Below are 24,200 nucleotides of genomic sequence, written 5' to 3' on the forward strand. Positions count from 1 at the left end.
AGAAAAGATATAGTTAATATAACTGACAATTAGAAGAAGGTTTTGTAACAAAACAAGAAAAAAAAAATGAATAGAGAAGGAGGTAGTATATTTTAACTATTTTCCATTTTTAAAGTCTAAATTATAGCCAAAGTCAAAAGATTTAAACTTTCAATCAACAATGAACTAGTTTGTTTAAAATTTAAAAATTATTTCTTAAAAAAAAAATATTTTCATAAAAAAATTAGACAAATATAAAAGTATAAAATTGTTTGTCTATAATCTATGACAATAAATAAAAAGTATATTTTTTCTCTGGTCTTTATTTTTAATGAAATTATTTTATCCTTCAAATGAAAACCTCTATTAAGTAATTACACTTTACATTTCTATTACAAATGAAAATTTTTATTACTTATAATTCTCTTTTTTTCTCCCGTCAACATTTAACTGTAAGACCTTTATCTATGTATAGGAGTCTACTAAGTAAGTTTTGATATACTTATTTTACCTAATAAAATGTATTCTATATCAAATTTCAATAATTAAATAGTTAAATTAAAATTTTTTAATGTATATATTACATTTATAATTTTTTTTAAATTTAAAAAATTATATGATATTTTGTTATATATGTGTCTTGTGAATTAGTGTTCTAAAAGCATTTATTAAATAATTAATATTTATTTATATTTATTAAAAATTATAATAAAGTCACACCAAAGAATGTGTAAATGTATTTTTTAATACAAATTTTCTAGTTTTGATTCCTTAATATTTTCATATATTTTTTCTCATTAGTAATGCGTAGTATATTGATCTTCTATAAACAATTATTTTGGAATAAAATTTAAAATATATTTTTTAATTTTTATAATTTTTTACTTTCTTTACTTTTTAATCTTTATATTTTAAAATAAATATTTTTAATTCCTGTATTTGTTTTTATTAATATTTTTTAATTTTTATAATTTAAAAAATATATTTCTATTCCTTATATTTTTCTGTTTTAATCATTTTTAGCCTTCGTTGTTAATTTTTCTTAATGTTATCTCTTTAAAGTTAATGTGACAAAGGCTACAATTTTGTGAGTGTAAAAAAATACAAAATGTTAAAAGACTTAATTGATAACAACTTTAACAAAATAAATTTAATGATAAAAACATAGTTAAATACCCCTGTTATATCAACAGAATAACATACAACATATAAAAAGATTAATAATAAAGTTTAGAAAAGATTTAAAATCTACATATATAAAGATTAAAAGACATATCTTAAATTATTAAGACTAAAAAAATTAAAATGATAAATATAAGATTAAAAAATATTATTTTAAATTATAAGAACTTAAAAAAAATATTTTAAGTATGAGTAAATATAAGGGTGGGTTGAAAATTGGTTTGACTTTATTTATTTTAATTTTTATAATAAATGAATTTTTGGTACAAGGAAATTAGTTTGACTGTGACGTTTGTGATTATTTTCCATTTCTAAAGCCATAGTGAAAGTCAAATGTCAGTTCCCACTCTATATAAAATTATAAATGCGGGAAATAATCAAATAGCATGACGCTATGTTATGTGGCGTTCATAAAATGTGCTCCGAAATCTGAAATCTGTGGGTATGGAAATCTGTTTGTGTAAGATTCACAGATTCCAACATGTGAATGCAGAAACAACGTGAGTGACAAATGGCGCCAGCCACCGCCGCCGCCGATACGCTGCTACCAATCGAGCTCATCCAGGAAATCCTCCTGCGCCTCCCTGTCAAGCTCCTTTTGCAACTCCGCTGCGTATGTAAATCCTGGAAAACCCTAATTTCCGATCCCCAATTCGCCAAAAACCAACTCCGCCGCTCACCGCCGGCCACGCACCTCATCCTGAGCTTCACCAGCCTGTCGGAAAAGGTCACTCTCCGAACCTACCCTCTCCGCTCCGTCTTCAACGCCGTTACCGTTACTCCCACGGTGCTCAGCTCCCCTCTGCGCAACCAAAACGGTTTCGACTCAGTCGTTGGCTCCTGCGGCGGCATTATCTGCTTCGCCGTCGAACAATCCCCTGGTTTTCTCGTTCTATGGAACCCTACCATCGCCAAATTCAACACATTGCCGCCTCTGCGCGAGTACGATCTCAGCGATCTGGTATGCGGCTTCGGTTACGACAGTGCCACCCACACTTACAAGGTGGTCGCAGTTTACAGCTTCCAACGCGATTCTGTTTGCGAAACTGAGGCCAACGTTCTTGCGTTGGGCACCAACATGTGGAGGACGATTCACGACTTTCCTTCCGTGTTTCTCTTGCCTGAATCGGGGAAATTCGTCGGTGGCTCGCTTAATTGGTTGGCTTCAGGTGCTGCTTCGTGTTCTAGGGTTATTGTTTCTCTTGATTTGGGGAACGAGTTGTGTGAAGAGGTTCCGCAGCCTGATTATGGAGGAGTGCACGTGGTTACTGTGACTTTGGGTGTGTTGAGGGATTGCTTGTGCCTTCTCTCTCATGGCAACACTAGTTTGGATGTTTGGCTTATGGGGGAATATGGGAGTAAAGAGAGTTGGGACCGGTTGTTCAGTTTTTACGTGGAAGAGCCTGGCTACTTTCCATACACCAAGATGCTTTGTCATTCCGAGGATGACCAGGTACTGTTTGAGTTCTCCTCGGACTTGGTTGTTTATGATCCCATGGATAGAGCTTTTACGATTCTTCAAAACATCGATGAGTATATGACCTCAGAGGTCTATGTTGAGAGTTTGTTATCACCTTGTCCTTAGTATTAGGATAGAATACATGAGGTTGTTGTTGTTGTTGATCATTGGTGATCTTATATATTGATCATTGTTAATCAACATATAGAGGTAATGTGGAGTTTTAGAAATTGTTATGGTAGTTTCAGTTATTTGAGTATTAGATTTAGGAGTTTATTTTGTTTTACATGGTTCAAAATCATGCACTGCATGATTAGTGGTTTAGTTTTATAAGATTGGAATTAGGAGATGCTATGCTTAATGGAGTTCACAATATTTATTTATTTTTTATGAGTTCATATTTCATAACTTCTTGAGAATTTTGTTGGGGGGTTTTGGATCGTTAAAATACATAGATCCATGTTCAGTTTATTGATGGTTGTATACTTGTATCGTATATTTAATTGTTTCTCTTACAGATTTCAGTATGTTTGATTCAAATCTTACATAGTACATTATGATATAAGGAAATCGGATTTTTCCATGCATATGTGTCTATTAATAGTCCTTGGATCATTAAAATGTACATATATTTTCTGTTTATTGAATGGTACACTTAATTGCTTCTTTTACTTTGGAAACATATCTTCCACAAGATTTAGACTATCCGGTTATTGGTAATGTCTGCAATATTATTGACATATAGAGAAGAATATGCGCTGATTGAATTAAATCACATCATATTGGCTTTGTTCCATTTCAGGATTTTTTTCAGTCCATATTCTTATTTGGTTATATAATTTTGTCCCATCAGGTGTGGACGTGTGGTTGATTCTCAATTTAGTCCATATGCTTAAAAACTTATTAAATTAATCCTTATGTGTAAGTATTATTAAATTAGTCCTTGCTGTTATTTCATGTTTAAATGGTGTTACAAATAGTCCTACATAGACAGTTTAATACATGGGTCATTTTCTATGGTGGATTATCCCTCGACAATCCCTAAATGTGTTTAATATTATTCTATTTATTATCCCCTAACAAGAGTAGTTGTAGGTACAACAAGAGCAAGTCTAAGAGAGACATGGTCTTAGAGCTCCATGGATTTGGAAGCATCTGCAATTTCAAGTCGCGACACTAATATACATGAATATGTATGTTGGTTCATGTATGTTGGTTCAATTATTTGTCAAAGTGAGAAACGTGGTCACACACATACATCTAACCAGGTACAATTATTGGTAACACCGTCTAAATAAGAAGTAACAATAGGGACCTAATTAATATGTTTTTATATGTAGGGACTAAATTGAGAATCAGTTACACGTGGACTAAATTATACATTTAACCTTCTTATTTCCTATGTGTTTAGTCTGTAGAAGAGCAAAAGGTGAGATGTTTTCTGTCATGGTAAACTGATTAATCCATACACACCCCCTAATAATAAGGCAAAGGAACTGTAAAAATTGTGATTAAGTTACCATCTTGTTTTAAGATGAAAGAAGAAGTGCAAAAGCTAATTATATTATTATAGCATTCTCATTTATTTGGACTGGACAATAATTTCCTTGTAGAACATAGAGAAAGATTTGTCAAGTGTAGTCATGGAGATTTAGATAGAGAATTCCAACCTAGGGCCCAGATGTTGAGAATAGACATCATCTGCTCATTAAGATATTTCTAATTTCTAAATTTAATACAATTTTGTTATAAATGGTTTATGAGGAATATTAATAACTGGTGTTTGTTTTGAAAATAATAATAAATTGAGGTTGATAGGTTACCATAATTTACTATGCTCAGAATAAGGAGTTGACTAATGATACTCAATGTTAGTGTTCAGAATTTCTTTCTTTTCATTGTCTTCGATTACATCATTGTTCTCAGGTTATACTGGGATTTAATGTTGTTGGACTTAAACAGCTAAATGATCTCAGAACCCTTATCTTAGAGAAACTCCTCAGCCATGATCTGTAGCACAATCAAGCTGTGTGAGACTGTTGACTAGCACAGACTGCTGTGCATAGGTTCATTTTGTCTTCTTTTATGTTGTTTTTTCTGCCTCTCTTCCTTTCTTCTCTACTCCGTTTTTTGTGGCTGCAATTACTAGAAGCTATTGTAGCATAGCCGGTCATGAAGATATCAATCCTGAAACCCATATTTAAAAGAAACTGTTAGTCTGTTATGATTTCTAGCCTTTGGACCAAGCAATAGCAGAACTGTTAAATGTTGAATTTTTTTAAAAGAAGTTCAAGTTCTATTAAGTATAGGAGTTTAAACCCAGATTAAAAGTGTTGTCATTGTCCGATGTCATTTAAGTTTTTCAGTAGTGTTTGTTAAGATTTTCGTGTTTATTTTTATTTGTGTATTATTGTTTTCTTAAATTGTATTAATATTTGATATAGTGTGCACATATTGTCTAGTACCATGGGCCTTTATTGCAAGTTTGCAACAGTGTGCAACACATTCTTAATTTAACCAGTAATTTAGTCTGTCTATTGTTCAGTGCAGAAAAATATTTATTTTATATAGTTATAATTTAATAATAAATAAATATTTTAAAATATATAATTTATATTTTAAATTTATAATAAATATTTACATGGTAATATAAGGATATTTTTTATTGATATTTTTAAAAATATTAAAATTTATTATCAAACTAAAAAAATTAAAAGAGAGAGGTTAATTTTTTTTTAATCTTCTATAAAAACTCATTTAAGAAAATCAGTTAAAAACACTTTCTTCAAAAATTAATCACTATCCTCATGCAATAAAACTAATATAATTTATATATTTTGAGAGAGAAAATAATGTTCTCTTGCAAAGTTTGAGTACAGATTCAAAGTTGGAATAAAAATGCTAGTTGTATTGATATAGTACAAAAAATTGAATATGAACATGACATTTATTTGTTAACCGACTCAAGTGAACAGATTAAGGTCATAATTGGAATTTTTTTGATAGATTTTTAATGTACCGGACTTGGTTAGATTGTTTATTATAAACACATTTTAATTTAGTGTTTGATTCGATATAATAAATATATAACTCTCTACCGCACACTAGAGAATTTTTTTTTTCATTAGATACGCCGTACAAGTCCAAATTCTTTCTATTGAACCGAAGTTGAATAACAACACAGAAAATTTCTTCTTATTCATTCTCCTTTGTGGATATCATTATTGTCTACATAAGATAATATCATAATAAATAAATTGTATTTTTTATAATTATTTAAAACAAGTTGTATATATAAGAATGTTCTCATTAGTTAGTACCTTTCAAATAACACTGAAAATTAAGTAATATTTTTGTAAGTCATAATATGATATAATTATTTAAAAGGTATAATATATGCACAAATAAATTATGGACCAGTATTATTGATAGTTAAGACAAATAAAAGAACTACAGAATATCAAATTGCACCGAGTACCCTATTATTAATTACTAAATAGAGGATTAAAAATGATACATTACATAAGCATTAAAAATCCATGTTATAATAGAAAAAGTCTATCGGAATAAATTTTCTATATTTTTTTCCTTGTGGTTTCCTCGGTATACTTTTTAGTCTCACACAATTCATAGTTTGTTGTCATCTTATCCATAGAAGGAAAGAAAATCAAATCAATAAAAAAACAGAAAGAATGCGGTGATGGCCCAACCGTGTGGGACTTATCGATAAGAATGTTAATGCCGATCTTTATTGCAAACAAAATAAACAGGATGATATATAAGTTTTATGATCTAAAATCTAAATAATTTGAATTTTATCATACATGGGACGGTTAACATGGTCTTCAATAAGATTTTGGGTGTCTGTTTTTTTTAAATAAATATTAATGAATTTAGATCTATATTTTTTAAAAAATAATATAATAATATTAATTACAATATATTGGTTTTTTTAAAAAGTTGTTTAAATAAAGTCTTAACAATGAAAAGTGATTGATATGTTATGTATAAAAATTATTCAATATAAAAATATTTTGATGCAATAAATTCAAAATAAAATATTAATTTTATAATATATATATATATATATATTTATTTATTTATTTATTTATAGGTATAATATATATTTGTGTATATATACGTGCATGTGCATACGTGTACATCTCTAAGGATGTTATATTTTTCTGTTACATTATTTCTTATACTTATATAATAATTTATAAGTGGTTAATATTTAAGAAAATTATAAATGAGATGAAGAAAAAATAAATGAGATATTTAGAGTTGTAGTAATTATCCATCTATAGAACTCATGATTTACATCTTGAAATTACAAGAAATGGTAATTTTAGCATATATTAAGGAAAAAAAATAAAGATTGTGGAGAATTGATTTTATATTAGAAAGGTATTTAAAATAGATTTCATTTGTTTTAAAAAAAAAAACACAATAGATTTTATTTATATTTTACAAAGGTATATGAGAAGATCGAATTAAAGAAAAAAAATTGCCTATAATTTCTTATTAAATTAAAAAAAATGAATTAATTATAAATCATTTGATTGACCAAGTGTACATACTTAAGACTTTATGTTTGAAAGGTGTGAAATGTATGATTAAAGACTATTTAGGATTGGTAAACCTCTAACAAGTAAGACTCCTTCATGTGTTGTCAAACATGACCATTGAAGTACCTTGCAGAAAGAGTAGTGGTACTAATACTCTATTTTATTTCAATTCTAATCTCATAAAAAAAGAAAGGTATATTTCTATAAAATATGAAAACCATATTTTTAACTTATTTGAACTTTTATTTCTATTCTTAGTATTTATTTATAACATTTTAAATTTTAAAAATATTTTTAAAATTATCAAATTTAATTATAAGTATTTTTTAATTAGCATTATTATATTATTATTATAAATGCAATTTTTAACATAAAATGTAATAACTTCAAACAAAACATTTTAGAATAAAAGAGTAGAACAAATAAAATAAATCACATTGAATTACTGGGATTATTAATTTTTATAATCATTTGTAATTAAAATTTTGACTTCCTCGTGGGATGTTCAGATATTTTTACAAATTTAATTTTAAGTTAATTATAAAATTAATTTTTGATGAGATTTAATCGCACTTAAAACTTTTTATCCTACTTTAAAAGCCTAAATCTAAAGTTTAGTATATATATAACTGACAAAGTCATATTATACTTATTAAATATTAGTATTAATCTAATAATAATATATTTTAATTATTTTTCATCTCAAAAGTCATTAAATTTTTCTACTAATACTATGTACTTGAAAAAAATGTATGAGTAGATTTTTTCCATAAGAAAAAAATTATGTAAATTAAAATTAACTTATATATTAGCTAATTTATAAAAAATTATTAATTTCTCCTAATTTTTATTTTTAATTTAGAAAAAATTGTTTTATTTTTCTTCTTTGATAAATGATTTTAGAAAAATTTATATAAACATGTGAGTGTTACTCAGATAATGTTCCAACTTCCAACTACCCGCATCTCCACAAAAATGGCGCCAGGTAGGGACGTAACAGCTTCCACTCCAACAAACCCTACCGCTACATCCTCACACGCCGCAGCTACCATTTCCTGTTGAGTAAATTTTCCGGTGGCTCACCGATGAAGTTCCTATACAACTCCAGTGAGTATGCAAATCTTGAAAATCCACAATTTCAGATCCCCAATTGGCTAAGAACCAACTTTTCCAACCGGCACGTGCGACTCCGTCACTTCGGATTTCTGAGCATGACCAACTGCTGTTGACATGCGAATTAGGGTTTTTTGTTTACAATTCCAGAGATTCAAAAGAGCTATGATCGCATACCTCATAGTTCTGCGGGTGGAGAGTTTGATATCACCTTATTCTTAGTATTAGGATGTAGATACTCATGCTATGCTATGTCAGTGGTGCATCACTTAGATAGTTAGTGGATAAGTTTTATGATTGGAATTAGGAGATTTTATGCGGAGTCACTAGCATGTTTCTTTCTTGAAATGTTTCCTAACTGCTGCACCAATTTCATCATGTTTACTTCAAATCTTACACAATGAATTATGAGATAAACAAATTGAATTTTACCATGAATGTGGCCCATCGAAGTTGGTAATTTTTTTTGAAGTTTGTAAATCTTTTGAGCTTATTTTGTTGGCTTTTTGGATCATTAGAATATAGTTTTAAAGTTATTAATGGTACAGTTAATTGCTTCTTTTACTTTGGGAACATAACTTCCACAAGAATTTAGATTATTTAGTTATTGGCATTGTCTACTACCTTAATGACTTTTAGAGAAGAATTTGCACCGATTGAATTGAATGTCATATATTGGGTTTGCCCCATTTTGGGATTGGATTCTGTCATGATTATTATTTCCTAAGTTTTGCCTGTGGAAGAACATGGATGGATGTAGTCTGTCATAAGGTCTCTATAAAAGGAAAAGAAAAGAAAATATATATAAAGACCTGTTTGGACAAACTTTTCTTGAAGGACTTATGAGAAAAAAAGAAAAAGAAAATGAAATAAACTTCTTCATAAGCTAAAACTAACTTATATACAAACTAATTTATAATTTTTTTAGAGAACCTATATGTGAAAGATTCTACAAATTAGTTTATAGAATTTTTTTTTTTCATTTTTATCCTTATTTATTTCTCCTAGAAGTATTTTTGAAAAAATTTATCCAAATAGGATGTAAGTTTTCTTACAGTTAAAATTATCACATACGTAAACTAATTTTAAAAAACTCTCATATTAGCTCCTCCAAAATATGTTTTTATAAGCTAATTTTAAGTTATAAAATAGCTATTTTCATGTTTTTCTTCTTTTTTTCCCAAGGGTAATTATGAAGAAATTTATTCAATCAGACCTATAGATACGGTGATTAATCCATACTCACCTCCTAATAAGGTAAAGAAACTGTAAAAGTTATAATTGAATTTTCAACTATATGATCATGTTCTGTAGGGAAGGAAGAAGAAATGCATAAATTCAAAGGTCAACTATGTTATGGCATTCCCGCTTATTTATACCGAACAATAATTGCCTTGTAGAACATATAGAAAGATCTGCCATGTGGAGATTTAGATATTCAAGAATTCCAACATAGAGCCCAAATGTTGAGATTAGACATTTGCTCATAAAGATATTTCTAAATTATTACAATTTTGCTACAAATGAAAATCGGAGAATGTTAGCAACTGGTGTTGTTTTAAAAATAGTATTAATTGGTAAATTGAGGATAAAAAAGGATTATCAATATACCATAGTTTACTATGCTCATAATTTCTTTCTTTTTTATTGTCTTCAGTTACATCATTATCATTATGTTTTCATGTCTCAGTTTGTTTGGTTAAGCTTTTAAGATGAGGAGCAGGATTTAATGTTGTTGGAACTCACAGCTAAATAAACTCACAACCCTCACCTTAGAGAAACTCCTCAGCATGATCTATAGCACAATTAAATAGAGCCAGAGGCCTGCGAGACTTTCGACTAGCATAGACAGCTGTGCATAGGTACTTTGTCTCTATTTTTTTTCCCTCTTCTTTGCTGTTTTCTTTCTTCTCTGCTGTGTTTTTTTTTTTTTTTTGTGGCTGCAATGCAATTGCTTGAAGCTTCTGCAGCTGGCTAGCCAAAAGGATATCAATCCTGTAATTCATATTCAATCTGTTGTTTGTTTTTTTATTTCTAGCCTTTTGACCAAGAAGTAGCAGAACTGTTAATTCTTTAGGTTCTTAAAGAGGTTCTAATTCTATTAGATTTAGGAGTTTAAACCTAGTTTAAAAGTAGTGTCATTGTCCAAATCCAGTTGATGGAAATGAGGTTGTTGAAGTGTTTAATGTCCTTATAGTTAATACATATGGTTTTGAATGTTATGGGAGTTAATAACACAAGTTTTTAAGTAGTGTCAGTTAAGATTTTCATATTATTTTTTATCTTTACATTAATATTTTCTTAAATTGTATTAATACTTCGATATAGTGTGCACATGTTGGCATGTTGAGCCTGTCCATCACAACTGGCAATGCGACAGCACTGTAGGCCCTTGTCGCAACAGTGTACAAGTGCAACACATTCATAATGGAATCTATATTGCCTTGCAAAATGGGTTCAGATAGAAATTTGGAATGACTATTGTTATTGTGTTGATATATGTTAGTTAGATTTCTGGACCGTTGTATTCATATAACATAAAAATAGAACATGTACGTGGCACTTTTTTGTTAACCTACTCTACTGAAACAAATTGTGTCATTATGTGTATGTTCTCTTGAAAGATTTCTAAATTCTAATGTACTGGATTATCATCAAGTGTTTCCAAAGGGATATGCATAATAGTCGAGCTGAATCTTGATTGCTTAACTATAGTATGTAATACCTTACTCCAGGCTACAATTTTCTTTTTGGAGTCACAGCGAACAAGTTTTTTTTATCCTTAATTGCTTCAATTGATCAGAAGTTTGAATAACAGCACAGAAAATTTTATTCAGTTCAGCCTCAGTGTGGATTGTTATGATCATCAAAGTGTATAAAAATGTCATAATAAACTAATCTGTATTATTTTATTATTTTTAAAAATATTTTATATAATGGAATAATCCCAATAACACCTTTCACAGTACAATATTAAGTGATATTTTTGTAAGCCATTATATAATATGCTTTCTAACAAGTCATGATCAGTTCAGATAACAAAGTTTATGTCACATCATTTTAAAAGGTATAAAAAATGCAACAACTTCATGATAAACATTACAATAATGGACTGATATTATTGATAGTTAGGACAAATAAACTAGCTACAGACCAGCAAATTGTACTAAGTACGCAATTATTAATTAGTAAATAGGGGATATTAGAAACGACTAACTACATAAGCACTGTCCATATCATGATAAAAGAAGCTACTGGAATGGACTAAATTTTCTCATTCTCGCCTTGTCGTTTCTACGATAAACTTTTGAGTGACTCATAGAATTCATAGTTTGCTGTCATCTTATCCGGAGAAGGAAAGAAAAAAGAAAAACGAATAAAAAAATAAGGAAATAAAACAGAAAGAATGCGGTGGTGGCACGACTGTGTGGGGCTTAATGATAAGAATGTTAATGCTGATCTTCATCACACAGACATTTGTGGATGAAGCTAAACCTTCTAAGAGTGAGTGGCAGAGAACGAATCCGCCACGAAAATTGCTTATAAAAGCTCTATATAACGGGACAAAAAAAGAAGAAAGAAAAGAAATTAATGTGGTCAAATAAAGTCGTGGTGGAAATCTTTTCTAAAGAAATGCTACTGTTGATCAAGTGCATATGCATATGCAATTGTATACGAAGTTTGTAGCCTTGTAAGTCAAGGAAATCCTTTGATTCTCTGATCGATTACTTTGTCAAAAGCATCTTCATATAAGTGACACAATCATTCGATTTTTTTTTCTACAATAGAATACTATAGTGGAGACGCATTAAAAATTATAATAGAGTAGATTAGTAATTTTTGTTACCTTTCATTACTTTGCTAATATGTTAGGGTTAGGGTATTGGTTAGTATTTCCAAAAATAACAAATTATATCTTGTCTTTAATAATGCTATTTTTTTTTTATGTAATAAGTCATAGATTCCTTTTTTCATTTTTTGTTCCCTCTTCTTTTATTTGAGCACACGCTAGTGTCTTTCCAAAACTGCAACGTGTCGTGGTATATTGAACCAAACAACACAGTTTTCATCTCATGAGTTACTTTATTAGAGTTGAGCAATCAATAAATTATTCACCATAATCAACATCATCATCATCAACCACCACATGAACCTCTCTCACACACTCACACAGAGTCTCAGACTCAACAAAAACACAAACACTCATCACCGATCACTACAAACTCTTCCGCCACCTCAACCACCCTTGTGACTTAACATGTCATCGCAGTACTTCCACCGTGTAGGCTTCACAAGGAAGCGAGAGAGGCTTATCAACCCCATGGAGCGAGCCTCACCACTGCCATCATCTTCGGTTCAGAACCAAGCCATGTCAGAGTCAGAGTCACTTCCACTACCTTTCTTCCTCCCTGATGAGCTCGTTGTGGAGATTCTCTCGAGGCTCCCCGTGAGGTCTCTCTTGAAGTTCAGGTGCGTGTGCAAGTCATGGATGTCCCTTATTTCTGATCCTTACTTCATGAAAAAGCACCTTCACTTGTCAACTCGAAGCACCCACTTCACCCACCAAAGGATCATACTCAGTGCCACAACAGCTGAGTTTCACCTCAAATCATGTTCTGTCAGCTCTTTGTTTAACGACCCTTCAACCGTTTGTGAGGACCTTAACTACCCTGTGAAGAACAAGTTTCGCCATGATGGGATAATTGGCTCTTGTAATGGGTTGCTATGTTTTGCCATAAAGGGTGATTGTGTGCTTCTTTGGAACCCCTCCATCAGGATCTCCAAAAAGTCTCCACCTTTGGGTAACAATTGGAGGCCAGGGTGTTTCACTGCCTTTGGCCTTGGCTATGATCATGTCACTGAGGATTACAAGGTGGTGGCTGTGTTTTGTGACCCTAATGAGTTGTATAGTGAGTGCAAAGTGAAGGTGTATAGCATGGCCTCCAATTCTTGGAGGAAGATTCAGGATTTCCCGCATGGCTTCTCACCCTACCAAAATTCAGGAAAGTTTGTGAGTGGCACTCTCAATTGGGCTGCCAATCATTCTGTTGGTTCAACCTCTGTGTGGGTTATTGTTTCCTTGGACCTGCATAAGGAAACATATAGGGAAGTTCTGCCACCTGATTATGAAAAGGAAGACTGTTCCACCCCTTCTTTGGGCGTTTTACAAGGGTGCCTGTGCATGAATTATGATTATAAGAAAACTCATTTTGTTGTGTGGATGATGAAGGATTATGGGCTGAGTGAGTCTTGGGTTAAGCTGGTGAGTATTCCTTATTTGCCTAATCCTGAAGATTTTTCCTATTCAGGGCCTTATTACATTTCGGAGAATGGTGAAGTGCTGTTGATGTTTGAGTTTGACTTGATTCTGTATGATCCAAGAGATAACTCGTTTAAGTATCCTAGGATTGAGAGTGGGAAGGGTTGGTTTGATGCAGAGGTCTACGCTGAAACTCTGGTGACGCCAATGATGCATTAAGGTCTATGCAAGTGTAAGTATGAATAAAATGTGAAAATGTAAAGTGTTTTCTCTTGTTCATGTATTTTGGCATTAGATGTGTAATATGTATATGCACAACTGAGAGGCCAAGCATTGTATAGATGTTGTTAATGTTTGATGAAGCTCAGTTACGCGTTCGTGTTGTTAATTGTGTTGGGTTATGTTATGTATCCATCAGATCACTGATGGAAAACATTGCTTAATCTATTTGTTAGTATATGGAAATTGGTATATGCTTTCTTGTATTATGGTTAGAAGCATATATTTAATGACTCATCTTAAATTCAGTGGCATTTCTTAAAGTAGAATCAGGACTTTTTGTCAAGTTTAAAAAGACAAGTAACGGACTTCTTTTGTAAAAAGGATACATTCTGCTAGTGAAGTATAGAAAAGGAAAACGGTTATACCTCTATGCTGTTATGTACAAAAACCTATTCCGTTGCCTACGTAGAAAAGCACAATACCCTACTTGACCAAGGCAAAAAAGTATATAGAATGGAATAAAGCAAAAGCGATCAAGAACCGGATTCTCTCGAGCACAACACTGGAAGCAGATTTGTGGCCTTCTCGAATGTTTTCAAGTTGAAGATGAGATATCATTATTGGAGTGGACCTTATCATGATTTTGTTCACACATGTCTTGTTTCTGGTTAAGTTATGGTTGTGGTGTGACATACTAATAATAGTGCTAACACTGAAGGGGAAAAAAATAGAGTTCACTCGGATCAAATCAGGGAGATTCAAACTCTCATTTTGAACACTTGATCGTAGTTTTTCGTCAATAAGCATTCATGACTGCATTTGATCCTTGATAAGCTTGAACCTCCAACCTCATAACTGCATTTATTCATGACTTTGGCATATACTTCATCTCTTTTAATACTTCAATCTTTTTAATAGATAAGAAAATGTTCAATCCCTGACAGGGACACCTTTGAAAGTGAGGACTTGAAAAAAGTTAGAGGAAAAAATTAAATCTACCATTAATTTGAAGATGACCTTCACAACTCCAATAAAACAAAATATAGACTACAAACTTTGCTCTCTAGCACGACACTGAAATCAGAAGTAACACTTCTAACCTGCTAAGTGCTGGATACAACCCAAATTCCGGTTCCCAACGAGACATTTTTTTACGACCAAAATTAATTGAGATATTTGTCCCGTTAAAAGAGTAGAACTCCAAAGCGGTTCATGGTGTGAAACAAATCAACAATTATGAGGTACAATGTGTCTACTGTCTACCAAGGATGAAGTTTAGTCTGATAAATATGATTTTTTTAATCTCACTAAATACTTACATGTATTCGAGGAGTTAATCTTGTTTAAAAGATAGTATTACTTAATATCTAAAAGAAAAAGAGTATTATTTTATTTATTTATAAGAATCTAAAAATCAAATTCTCATATTTAAATAGTCACACTAGATAAGTTCTTAAGTGTGTGGTGTGTTAAGATAAATGAGTTGACGCCTAGCAAAACAAAACAATGGGTGCAAAGAAGACAACACATTGAATCTGATGGTGGGTAGTAGGAGTTTTTAAGTATATTTAAATAAATTTATGCATACAATTATATACATAGATTAAAGAAACATAATTTAATAAAATAAATATAAGAAATTTTTTTATAAATTAATTTATGTATAGTATTTTTTGATTAATTTATAAATTTATTTATATTATCCGATTACCACTTTGAGTGGATATCAATTGGTACGATGAGGATGCAACAGTACCACTCTGAATTTCTATTATCCAGTGTGGAGAGTTTTTCCAAGATACGTAAAGTGATGCTCCCAACAACCAATTCCAAACCAGGTTCTATACCTGTTACTGTGTTGGCACTAGAACATTCTAGGCTCATTGTTTTGCGTAATTCTACACATTCTTTAATTATTTTTCTCAAACATCCTATTAGATTCACTGGTGAGGTGATATAATGCATGGGAATAATTTGGTGATCAAGATTAGATAAAGATAAACAAAATAAAATGATATGATAATATTAGGATAAGTCATGGAATTAAGGACCAAAAAGGAAGGAAAAAAAATCTGTTATGTCTTACTTCTTAACCGAACTTTTCTTTTTTTTAAATAATATTTAAATTAATGAATGAAATTAAATAAATAAAGAGGAAAATTTTGTTCTATTATCTTTAATCTTTGTTTTAAGGATAAAATAATAATATTTCTTTTCTTTTTTGATAAATATTTTCTTGTCTTTTTTGTACTTTTTTTTATTAAGAATATAATTCTTTTTTTTAATAAAATATTTGAGTTTTATTTTTATTTTTTTCCATAATTTTTTATTATTATTTTTAAAGCTATAAAAGGTACATTTTTCAATTAAATTGATTTATTAATATTCTCTTTATATTGATTTAATTATAATTAATTTAATAATTGAAAAATATTTATTATTTTTTATGAATAAAACAAACTTACCAACACTATAAGGAATTAAAATATTAAATATTAAAACATATTTATATCACTTTTTATCTTTTAGATATTATTTGTGAAACTCTAAATTATAGAAAACATAATTAATTGTGTGCGTATATTATATAGGAATGATAGTTTTTTTCTTCCATTATCTTTTATTTTAATTTTTTATCTCTTAAATTTGAATTAATTTAATTTTTTAAAATATAATTATTTTTAATTTTAAAATATGATTTTGATTATTTTTCAAACTGATTCAAGAATTAAAATTTATCTCATTGAATTCACTTATATGAAAATTCTTGAATGTATTTGTAATTCAAACAAAAAAAAAAAGTGTGATAAACATGGTAAAAATTGCATAAAATTGACCAACAAGATTTTCTAATGAGTTGTAAATATAAATTATGTAACATTGTACCTAAGTTGAGTTAGGTGAGTTGTGAGGGCCTCTAAGAAGAAGTGCAATTGACCTTAAGGAAAAAAAGGTATATAAGATTTCTGTTTTGAACAGAGTTTCATAAACTCTTGTTCTCCAAACCTTAGAGAGAGCTTTTAAAGAGATAAAGTCTCCTAAAACTTTTCTCCTCCTTTTCTTCTTTCAGATCCTTCATGAGGGTGAACATGTTCGTGGGGGTGGTGATTTGAAGTTGAAGCTAAGAATCTTTAGTGCAGGGATCGTTTTCTTTAAGCTAAGAGCATTCTTTCTTCTTCTTTCTCTCCTTTAGTTTTAATTGTTCGGAGTAGAGATAAAGGAAGTTACGACGAATTGGTTAGTTAATATAATGAATTGTGTTATTGTTTTCATCAAATGTGGGTATGTATGTGGTTAAAATCAAATTAAATGGTGAAGGACTTTTGGTGTTTTTGAGCATTGAGGTGAATTTTTTGTGATTGATCTTAAATGATATTGCATGTTAAAATTGAAATTGGTTTTGAGTTTGGTATGGTTGGTATGTGAAGTTGGATGCATTGCATGTTTGGTTTGGTTGTTTTTCAACTGCTTGGAGCAGTTTTTGTGATCTACAAGTGTAGATTTCTAACATCATGTTGGGTTTTGTCTTGTTCACATCAGGCACATGATCAATGGCATCGAGTGTGAGAGCATGAAAAGGTCTTTGACTTGATGATGTTGGGCCCCAATATTAGGATACAAACAAGTCTCACGTCGATAAAATAAGGGAAAAAATAACAACTTATAAAACACATACATAATCCAATGATTGATAGCCCTTTTGGGTGATAGCAAAAAGAAAAACCTAAAATATCCCCTCAGTGATATCAGAGTCGCAAGTTGTTGTCAATGACAACCAATAAGTTATAACCCTTATAAAGACATAAGTGATAATGTGATATATAAAGACTTTCGCTGCATGAAAGGTTGGGTCCCTTATTTGAGGGGAGGATTGTTAGGATACAAACAAGTTCCACATCGATAAAATAAGAAAAGAAATAACAACTTATAAAGCACACACATACTCCAATGATTGAGAGGCTTTTTGGGTGATGACCAAAAAACAAAATCATGAGGGCTCAAAGCAGACAATATCTCATTATTTTAGAGTTGTGTGTGAAATAACCTTATAAAAATAACCCTTATAATATATCTCTTCAAAAAAGTACCATAAAATAACCCATTAGTGGTATCAGAGTAGCAGGTTGGATTCGATGACAACCAATAAGTTATAACCTTTATAAAGTGATAAGTGATAATGTGATATAAAATAACCCCATCACCCAGTTGGGTGGTGCCAAGTGTGATCAGGTAGAAGCTCCTTACCTAAATGATGTCAGACTTCATCGAGGTGACGTTGGACGTGTCATGCAGAGGCTCTCTGCTTGATGTGAAATCAAGCATGGATTTTTCCACGTCAGGCGTGAGGTCTGAGGGTCTCTACCTCAGTCACATTGAGCGCGATTTGGATGGTACTAGCATGAGCAAGTCACATAGTTTCCTACCTCGTTGGCGTCAATCGTGAGGTATGCATGGATCTTTCTGCGTCAGGCGTGAGGTCTGAGGGTCTCCACCTTGGTCATATTAAGCGCGATTTGGATGGTACTAGCATGAGCAAGTCACATAGTTTCCTACCTCGTTGGCGTCAATCGTGAGGTATGCATGGATTTTTCTGCGTCAGGCGTGAGGTCTGAGGGTCTCCACCTTGGTCATATTAAGCGCGATTTGGATGGCACTAGCATGAGCAAGTCACATAGTTTCCTACCTCGTTGTATGATGGACGATGGGTAGATGTAGGAGTTTTACTGCATGTTATATGAAGTATAAAGACTACAATTCTATGTATGTTGATTGGATATGACCTATGTAGATGTTTGTATGATGTTGGACGATGATGAACATATGTATGTATGACGTTGTTCATCTCTATATATATTGACTGAATGTGATGTATATAGCTGATGTATGCATGAAGTGTGGATGCTGAGAATGAAGTATAACATTGAAGCATGTTGGCTAACTTAGGAATTAAGGAGGGAAAAATGTTTTTGAAAATTGAAGATCTTATATATGGAATCTTGGAATGATGCTCGAGTAAGCCACTATTGAAAAACCCTCTTTGAATACGTGTATCTCTTGGAGTGAGTTTTGAAGTATGTTGAGTCTCTTCTATACCCTTATTTAATGGTTGAGTAAGGTAGGAGGTTAAAGGCTACAACCCTTAACCAAGTACCTGAAAATGTTGCATAATTCCTTGACGATGGTCAATGGGCTAACTCCACCTATGATTTGATAATACATGTCAAGGTCGTGGTATGCCTATACCTAGCTATATCACTCCTAATGGTGGAATTGAACTTTTCTAGTGTAAGTGACGAAATTCGAAAATCATATTGTTGGGATTGTTGCTCCAATTCGGTTAATGGGTCTATTTATTTTCGAGATGGTCGTGTTGATGGGTCTATCTAGTCTCGAGATGATTGGGTTGATTCGATAGGACCGAGCTTACTCTGTTGCGTTAGAAATGACGGATGCATTGGTTGAGATGTTTGCATATGATGTATGTTGTGTTGTGTTCATATGTATTGTTGGATGTCTTATTTGACATGGTTTGGATAAGATACATGTTTGCCTTGGAATGTTTAGCTTTTGTTTATGATTGTGGTATGATGTTGTATAATATACAATTGTTTCTATGCTTATATATTTTCTAATTCTAGCTTACCTTTCTATTTTTCATGTAGTTTGGACTATAATGATTATATGTTGTATGGCAGATCAGGATTAGGATGAAGAAGTTGTTGCTTGGAGGTTAGCGATACTTTTTGTTGGTGTCAATTAATGTTACTTATTGTAGCTTGTATAGTTGCGATCGATCGACACTAGGACATATGATTGTTTTGGGATTACTATTACATATTAGTACAAGTTTGTTACTTTTATATTCACGTTATATACATACATATACATATACATATATATATATATATATATATATATATGTATGACACATTCCCTCTTTTAATCTTGTATGTTCTAATAATATAGTTTTCGCTGCTAACAGTAATTTCACATAATGTAGTAATTATAATGAGTAATTATAAACTAATATAGATATAACCTTTTTGAATTCAAACATCAATTAAATTTCATAATTTTTATATAGATAAATCTAATATTACAAATTTTACGTCTTGAATCAATAAAAAAATTAATTTAAAATTATATTACAAAATTAAAAATTATTATTGTTTTAAAAAGATTGCGTCAAACCAAATCTAAAAGGTAAGAGACCAAAATGAACATTTAAAAAATAAAAAATTAAAATAAAACTAAAAAAATAAGATAAATGACAAAAATATAATTTAGTTTATAATAAATATTATCTTTTTCTTAATTTAGTATATTTTTAGAACTACTTAATAAGATTTTTTTTAATTAAAACTACTGTTATAGATACCTATTTATTATAAGCTTACATATATTTATTGAATCAATATAACTTCTATAATTACCCCCTCTAACTTCTACTTTTAGTTGATTCTATAGTAAAAATCTGGGATTTAGTTTGTTGTGTAGTTTAAGAAAAATAGTAAACATAATGTTGGGATTCATCCAAAGTCCCACATCTGTAAAATGAAGGAACATTGGCTAGTTTATAAGGGTGTCCACCATTCTATATAGTATGATGCCTTTTGGGAAGGAACCCAAAAACAAAACCGTGCGGGCCTAGCCCAAAGCGAACAATATCATACTATGGTGGAGCAACAGGTGGACTATCGGGCCTAACACATAATATATTAATTTTTAAAAAAAATCTGTGTACGGAAAATATGGCTCGCATGATTTTAGTTTATAACTTCATTTTTTTTGTTATTCTTTGACTTATTATTCAAACTAACAAAATACAGAATAAAACTACTTGATGGATTGGTACGAAAATGTTTAGCATTTACAGAAGTGATCGAGTGACATTCACTGATAAGTAATGTGTTGTAACAAATGATGGAGATAAAGAAAAAAAAAATGGTGACAACAAAGTGTTTGCACCTATTAACATGAAATACAAATAAGTGATGGTAATTAATGATTTAAATTTAATAAAGAAGACATGTTTGATACACTCAAAGAAGAAAATAGGATAAACTTTATTTTTTAATATAAATGTAATAATTCAAGTTTGTTAATTTTTGTAAAATTATTTTTTGTCTACTATTAACAAACAAGTGATCTTCTAATAACAAAATCTCAATTGTGTTGTCAAACATTATACTTGATTTGATTTGTTATCGTCGAGAAGTATGGATCGATCGAGAGAATAACGTTGAGTCACTAACAACCCAAAACAAATGAACATTTATTTATGCTACATTACATCTACTTCTTTCGACTTAATATATAACTACATAAAAAGATTCACTAAAAAACAATACCACATGAAAGAGTAAGATTCACATATCTTACTAAGTGCCTCTAATGGATAGTAATAATTGACAACTCCTCACGACAAACTGGACAAGTAGTTTTTCCACCGAGTAACCAAGAGTTAACACAAGACGAATGAAACTCATGTGCACACACCGCAAATGGTTGAATTAACTCTCCATCTTTAAAATCCTCCATGCAAATAGGACAGTCACGTTGAGACTCATTGGTTTCACGAAAACACGTAACAGGTGGCAATGCTCTCATAGCCAACCTAGCCATATGTGCCTTAGGGTTAAAAGAAAGCAGTTGTAGGTCTTGCCAATATGGTTCCCTTCGAGCCCTTACTCTCGCAATCACAATGTGAGTTCTCGTTGGTGTGAGATCACTATGTATTATGTCTTCAGATTCGATGTCTCCCATGATTGGTGTGTTTTGAGATCTCCTTCTATTCCGATCTAATATAATGGAACCAATCCAATACCACAAAAGCAATCCCAATATGCAACCCATGAGTATGTAGGTACCGATTGAGGTGTACTCCACGGTGGTTAGAACCACAATGAACATGAAAACTAGGAACAAGATTGGCCACAAGACTGAAGCGGGACACATGCTGGAAACTATATTGTTTATCCGAGTTGAGAATGAAGAGAAGAGAATAAAAAAAACTCACATTGTTTAGACGTACGGAAGATAGGTTAACTTATATACTTGCTTCAGGATTACAACTTCAATTCCTCTTGATAAAGTTACCATTTACCTTTTCTCAACCGTTAATATAAAGTAGATGCATTTTCTTTTTGTCCCTATTTTTTTTAGCCTTTCTATAACTATGTAATTAAGGATGGAGCCGAGATTGTATCGGTAAAATTAAAATTAAAATTCGTTCAACAAATATAAAATAATTATAGTTATCTGTTTTTTTAAATACTTTTAGAACATATAATAGAGAACAAATTTATACATAGAGCAAACTAAAATACATATTTTTGAAGATACTTAAACCTCCCGATCATCAGTCTCATATGTCGTTAGGAACCTTTGTCAATTTATAATAAAAATTGGCATGAACAATTAACTCTAATTTTTTATAATAAAAAAAATCCTACTAATTATGATAAAAAAAAAATGTACTAAATAAGAATGAATTATGTTACTCTCACATGATTCTATTTTTATGACAATAATAGTTAATACTTGTTGATGAAGAATTTACTTTTCATTATTTGAGAATAGAAAAAGAAAAATGGTATGTCATGTAGTTAATATGAGATGAGAAACACGATAGAATATTAAAAAATGGTGATAATAAAATGAGAGATTATTTATCGAGAAAAAAGATTTTTAAAATTGATTATTTAAAATTTTTAAAATTAATTATTTAACCAATTTTAAAAAAGTCAATTTTGTAAATGTGGATTTTTGAAATTAGGCGAGAACTAATTTTAAAAGTACATTTTTAAAATTGGTTATTTTATAACCAATTTTAAAAGCTAATATTCACCGATTGTTCTTCACCTCTTCCAAATGCTTCATTTCAACGGGAAACTGAAAGGACTCGAAGAACTCCACGAGGGGCTAGTATAGCTTCTCCAACTCCTCCAACAATCTCATTGTTCCCTTCTTCTCCTTCTTTTTCCACTTATGTGTGATCTTCTCCTAGAGTGACACTGACACCATATTGTTCATTGTAAAAAAGATATCAAACACTTAACATGCATATATTGCAAAAGGCAAAACTCAAACTCAAACAGAAACTCCAAACAACCAATTAATTCAACCAAATAACATATTTAACCAATTCAAACCAACCAAGTACACAATCAAGAGGATCAATAAGAGTGATGGGGAACACTTACTAACAGGGACGATAGTGGCATGGTGATGGGAGAGAGAACCCGAGAGAAATCATGAATGAGAGCTTAAGAGAGAGCGCGGGAGGCAGTCGCACAGTGGCAAACTTAGATGATGGGACGATGGCAACAAATTAAACGACAAGAGAAGGGATGACGCAAAAGAGAAAGAGAAAACACAGAGTGAGAGAGTAAAGCATGAAGGAAGCCATTTTAATTGTCTTTCTAAATCGATTATTATACGATTGATTTATAAAAACCCTTTTTAAATCAGTTATTTGAATTTTCTTTATATAAATTAGAATATTTTGCTATGGAATATTTCACTCTCTTTATAATACCATTTTTTTTCTTAATTGTGTATATTTGTGATGTATGTAACTAAGAATGATATTTTATGTTGTTTTTAGCCTATGTAGGATGGAAGTTAGAGTTGACATAATTCTAAACTTAAGTTATAAGAGATATAACTTAAATGTGTAAGAGTTGGCTTGAGGATGGTTGAGATATACACGGAAAATTCTAATAAATGAACTTTATAAGTTTATAACTCTAGAATCTTAGAGAGAAGCTAGAAAGGGGTGCTTTAGAGCCAACAAAGTCAGATCTTCAATCAGATTCTACCAAAAGATTTATTTGCTTCCTTTGATCAATAGTTGAGAAGTCTCCTTTTTTGTTATTCTTCTTTCCTTTCCTTATTTTTGGGAGATTCAAGGTAAGTAAAGCTTATAGTTTAACCTTCTTATGGTGAATTATTTGGATTCATGTTTAAATGATGTTTGATATTGAAATTTGAAAGGTTGACTTAAGTGTTATGTTCTTGGGGGAATTTTCTTAACTAAAAAAGAATAATGGATGATCTTAGATCATGTTGTTGTTGCATGTTGTTTATTTTGGTGAATTTGAGTTGTAAAAGTTGAAAAGATGTTAAATTGATTATTGCATGTTGAGTTTGTATGATTTTGATGGTTTAGATTATTGTCTAAGTAAAAGAGATAAGGGTTTGGGACTTTGAAAATCTCTAGATGAGAAGTTTCTAGATTGTTTAACTTAGAAGTTTCTAGATTGTTTAACTTAGCCAGACGAGTTTGGCTTAGCTATAATTTGGCTTCTATAATAGTTTTTTTGTTAAATTGGTTTAGCCAACTGAGTTTGGCTTGGCTAATTTGGCATCTGTTATGTTTTTTTTTGTTAAATTGGTTTAGCCAGATGAGTTT

The 24,200-nt window shown here is 30.8% G+C and overlaps 2 protein-coding genes and 2 long non-coding RNA genes across 10 annotated transcripts; 2 read left to right on the forward strand and 2 right to left on the reverse strand.

Moving 5' to 3' along the window:
- Positions 1–1,509: 1,509 nt before the first annotated feature.
- LOC109788624 (F-box/kelch-repeat protein At3g23880) lies at positions 1,510–5,103 on the forward strand. 6 transcript variants are annotated; one of them, XR_003805548.2, is made up of 3 exons: positions 1,510–2,614; positions 3,474–3,541; positions 3,716–5,103. XR_003805548.2 is itself a non-coding variant. In XM_029274544.2 (2 exons), the coding sequence occupies exons 1-2, from the start codon at positions 1,673–1,675 to the stop codon at positions 3,489–3,491; spliced, it is 960 nt and encodes a 319-aa protein (XP_029130377.1). In that variant the 5' UTR covers positions 1,511–1,672; the 3' UTR covers positions 3,492–3,707. The 6 variants fall into 6 exon arrangements, 3 of the variants coding, with proteins under 3 accessions (XP_029130377.1, XP_082921341.1, XP_020202988.1); XR_003805547.2 differs by lacking the exon at positions 3,474–3,541 and having other exon boundaries at positions 1,512–2,614; positions 3,716–3,888; positions 3,961–5,103; XR_014430028.1 differs by lacking the exon at positions 3,474–3,541 and having other exon boundaries at positions 1,512–2,614; positions 3,716–3,888; positions 4,547–5,103.
- Positions 5,104–11,705: 6,602 nt separating this feature from the next.
- Positions 11,706–14,049, forward strand: LOC109788613 (F-box/kelch-repeat protein At3g23880). 2 transcript variants are annotated; one of them, XM_083065197.1, is made up of 2 exons: positions 11,706–11,992; positions 12,572–14,049. In XM_083065197.1, the coding sequence occupies exon 2, from the start codon at positions 12,623–12,625 to the stop codon at positions 13,778–13,780; it is 1,158 nt and encodes a 385-aa protein (XP_082921323.1). In that variant the 5' UTR covers positions 11,706–11,992; positions 12,572–12,622; the 3' UTR covers positions 13,781–14,049. The 2 variants fall into 2 exon arrangements, with proteins under 2 accessions (XP_082921323.1, XP_020202978.1); XM_020347389.3 differs by lacking the exon at positions 11,706–11,992 and having other exon boundaries at positions 11,999–14,049.
- On the reverse strand, positions 13,650–15,282 carry LOC145952585 (uncharacterized). Its single transcript, XR_014430030.1, has 2 exons — positions 14,884–15,282; positions 13,650–14,720 (listed from the first exon to the last, which is right to left on the reverse strand). It is a non-coding gene; the product is annotated as an uncharacterized LOC145952585 (long non-coding RNA).
- Positions 15,283–21,014: 5,732 nt separating this feature from the next.
- LOC145954211 (uncharacterized) lies at positions 21,015–23,852 on the reverse strand. The gene is made up of 2 exons (XR_014431386.1): positions 22,990–23,852; positions 21,015–22,800 (listed from the first exon to the last, which is right to left on the reverse strand). It is a non-coding gene; the product is annotated as an uncharacterized LOC145954211 (long non-coding RNA).
- Positions 23,853–24,200: the final 348 nt, after the last annotated feature.

This window comes from Cajanus cajan, chromosome 1, assembly GCF_000230855.2.
Source record: "Cajanus cajan strain Asha chromosome 1, NIPB_CcT2T_4, whole genome shotgun sequence".
In the NCBI taxonomy this organism is placed as follows: Eukaryota; Viridiplantae; Streptophyta; class Magnoliopsida; order Fabales; family Fabaceae; genus Cajanus; species Cajanus cajan.

Coding starts and splice junctions, on each gene's coding strand:
- LOC109788613 (XM_020347389.3), top strand. CDS start 12,560: ATGTCATCGCAGTACTTCCACCGTGTAGGCTTCACAAGGAAGCGAGAG.
- LOC109788624 (XM_020347399.3), top strand. CDS start 1,673: ATGGCGCCAGCCACCGCCGCCGCCGATACGCTGCTACCAATCGAGCTC.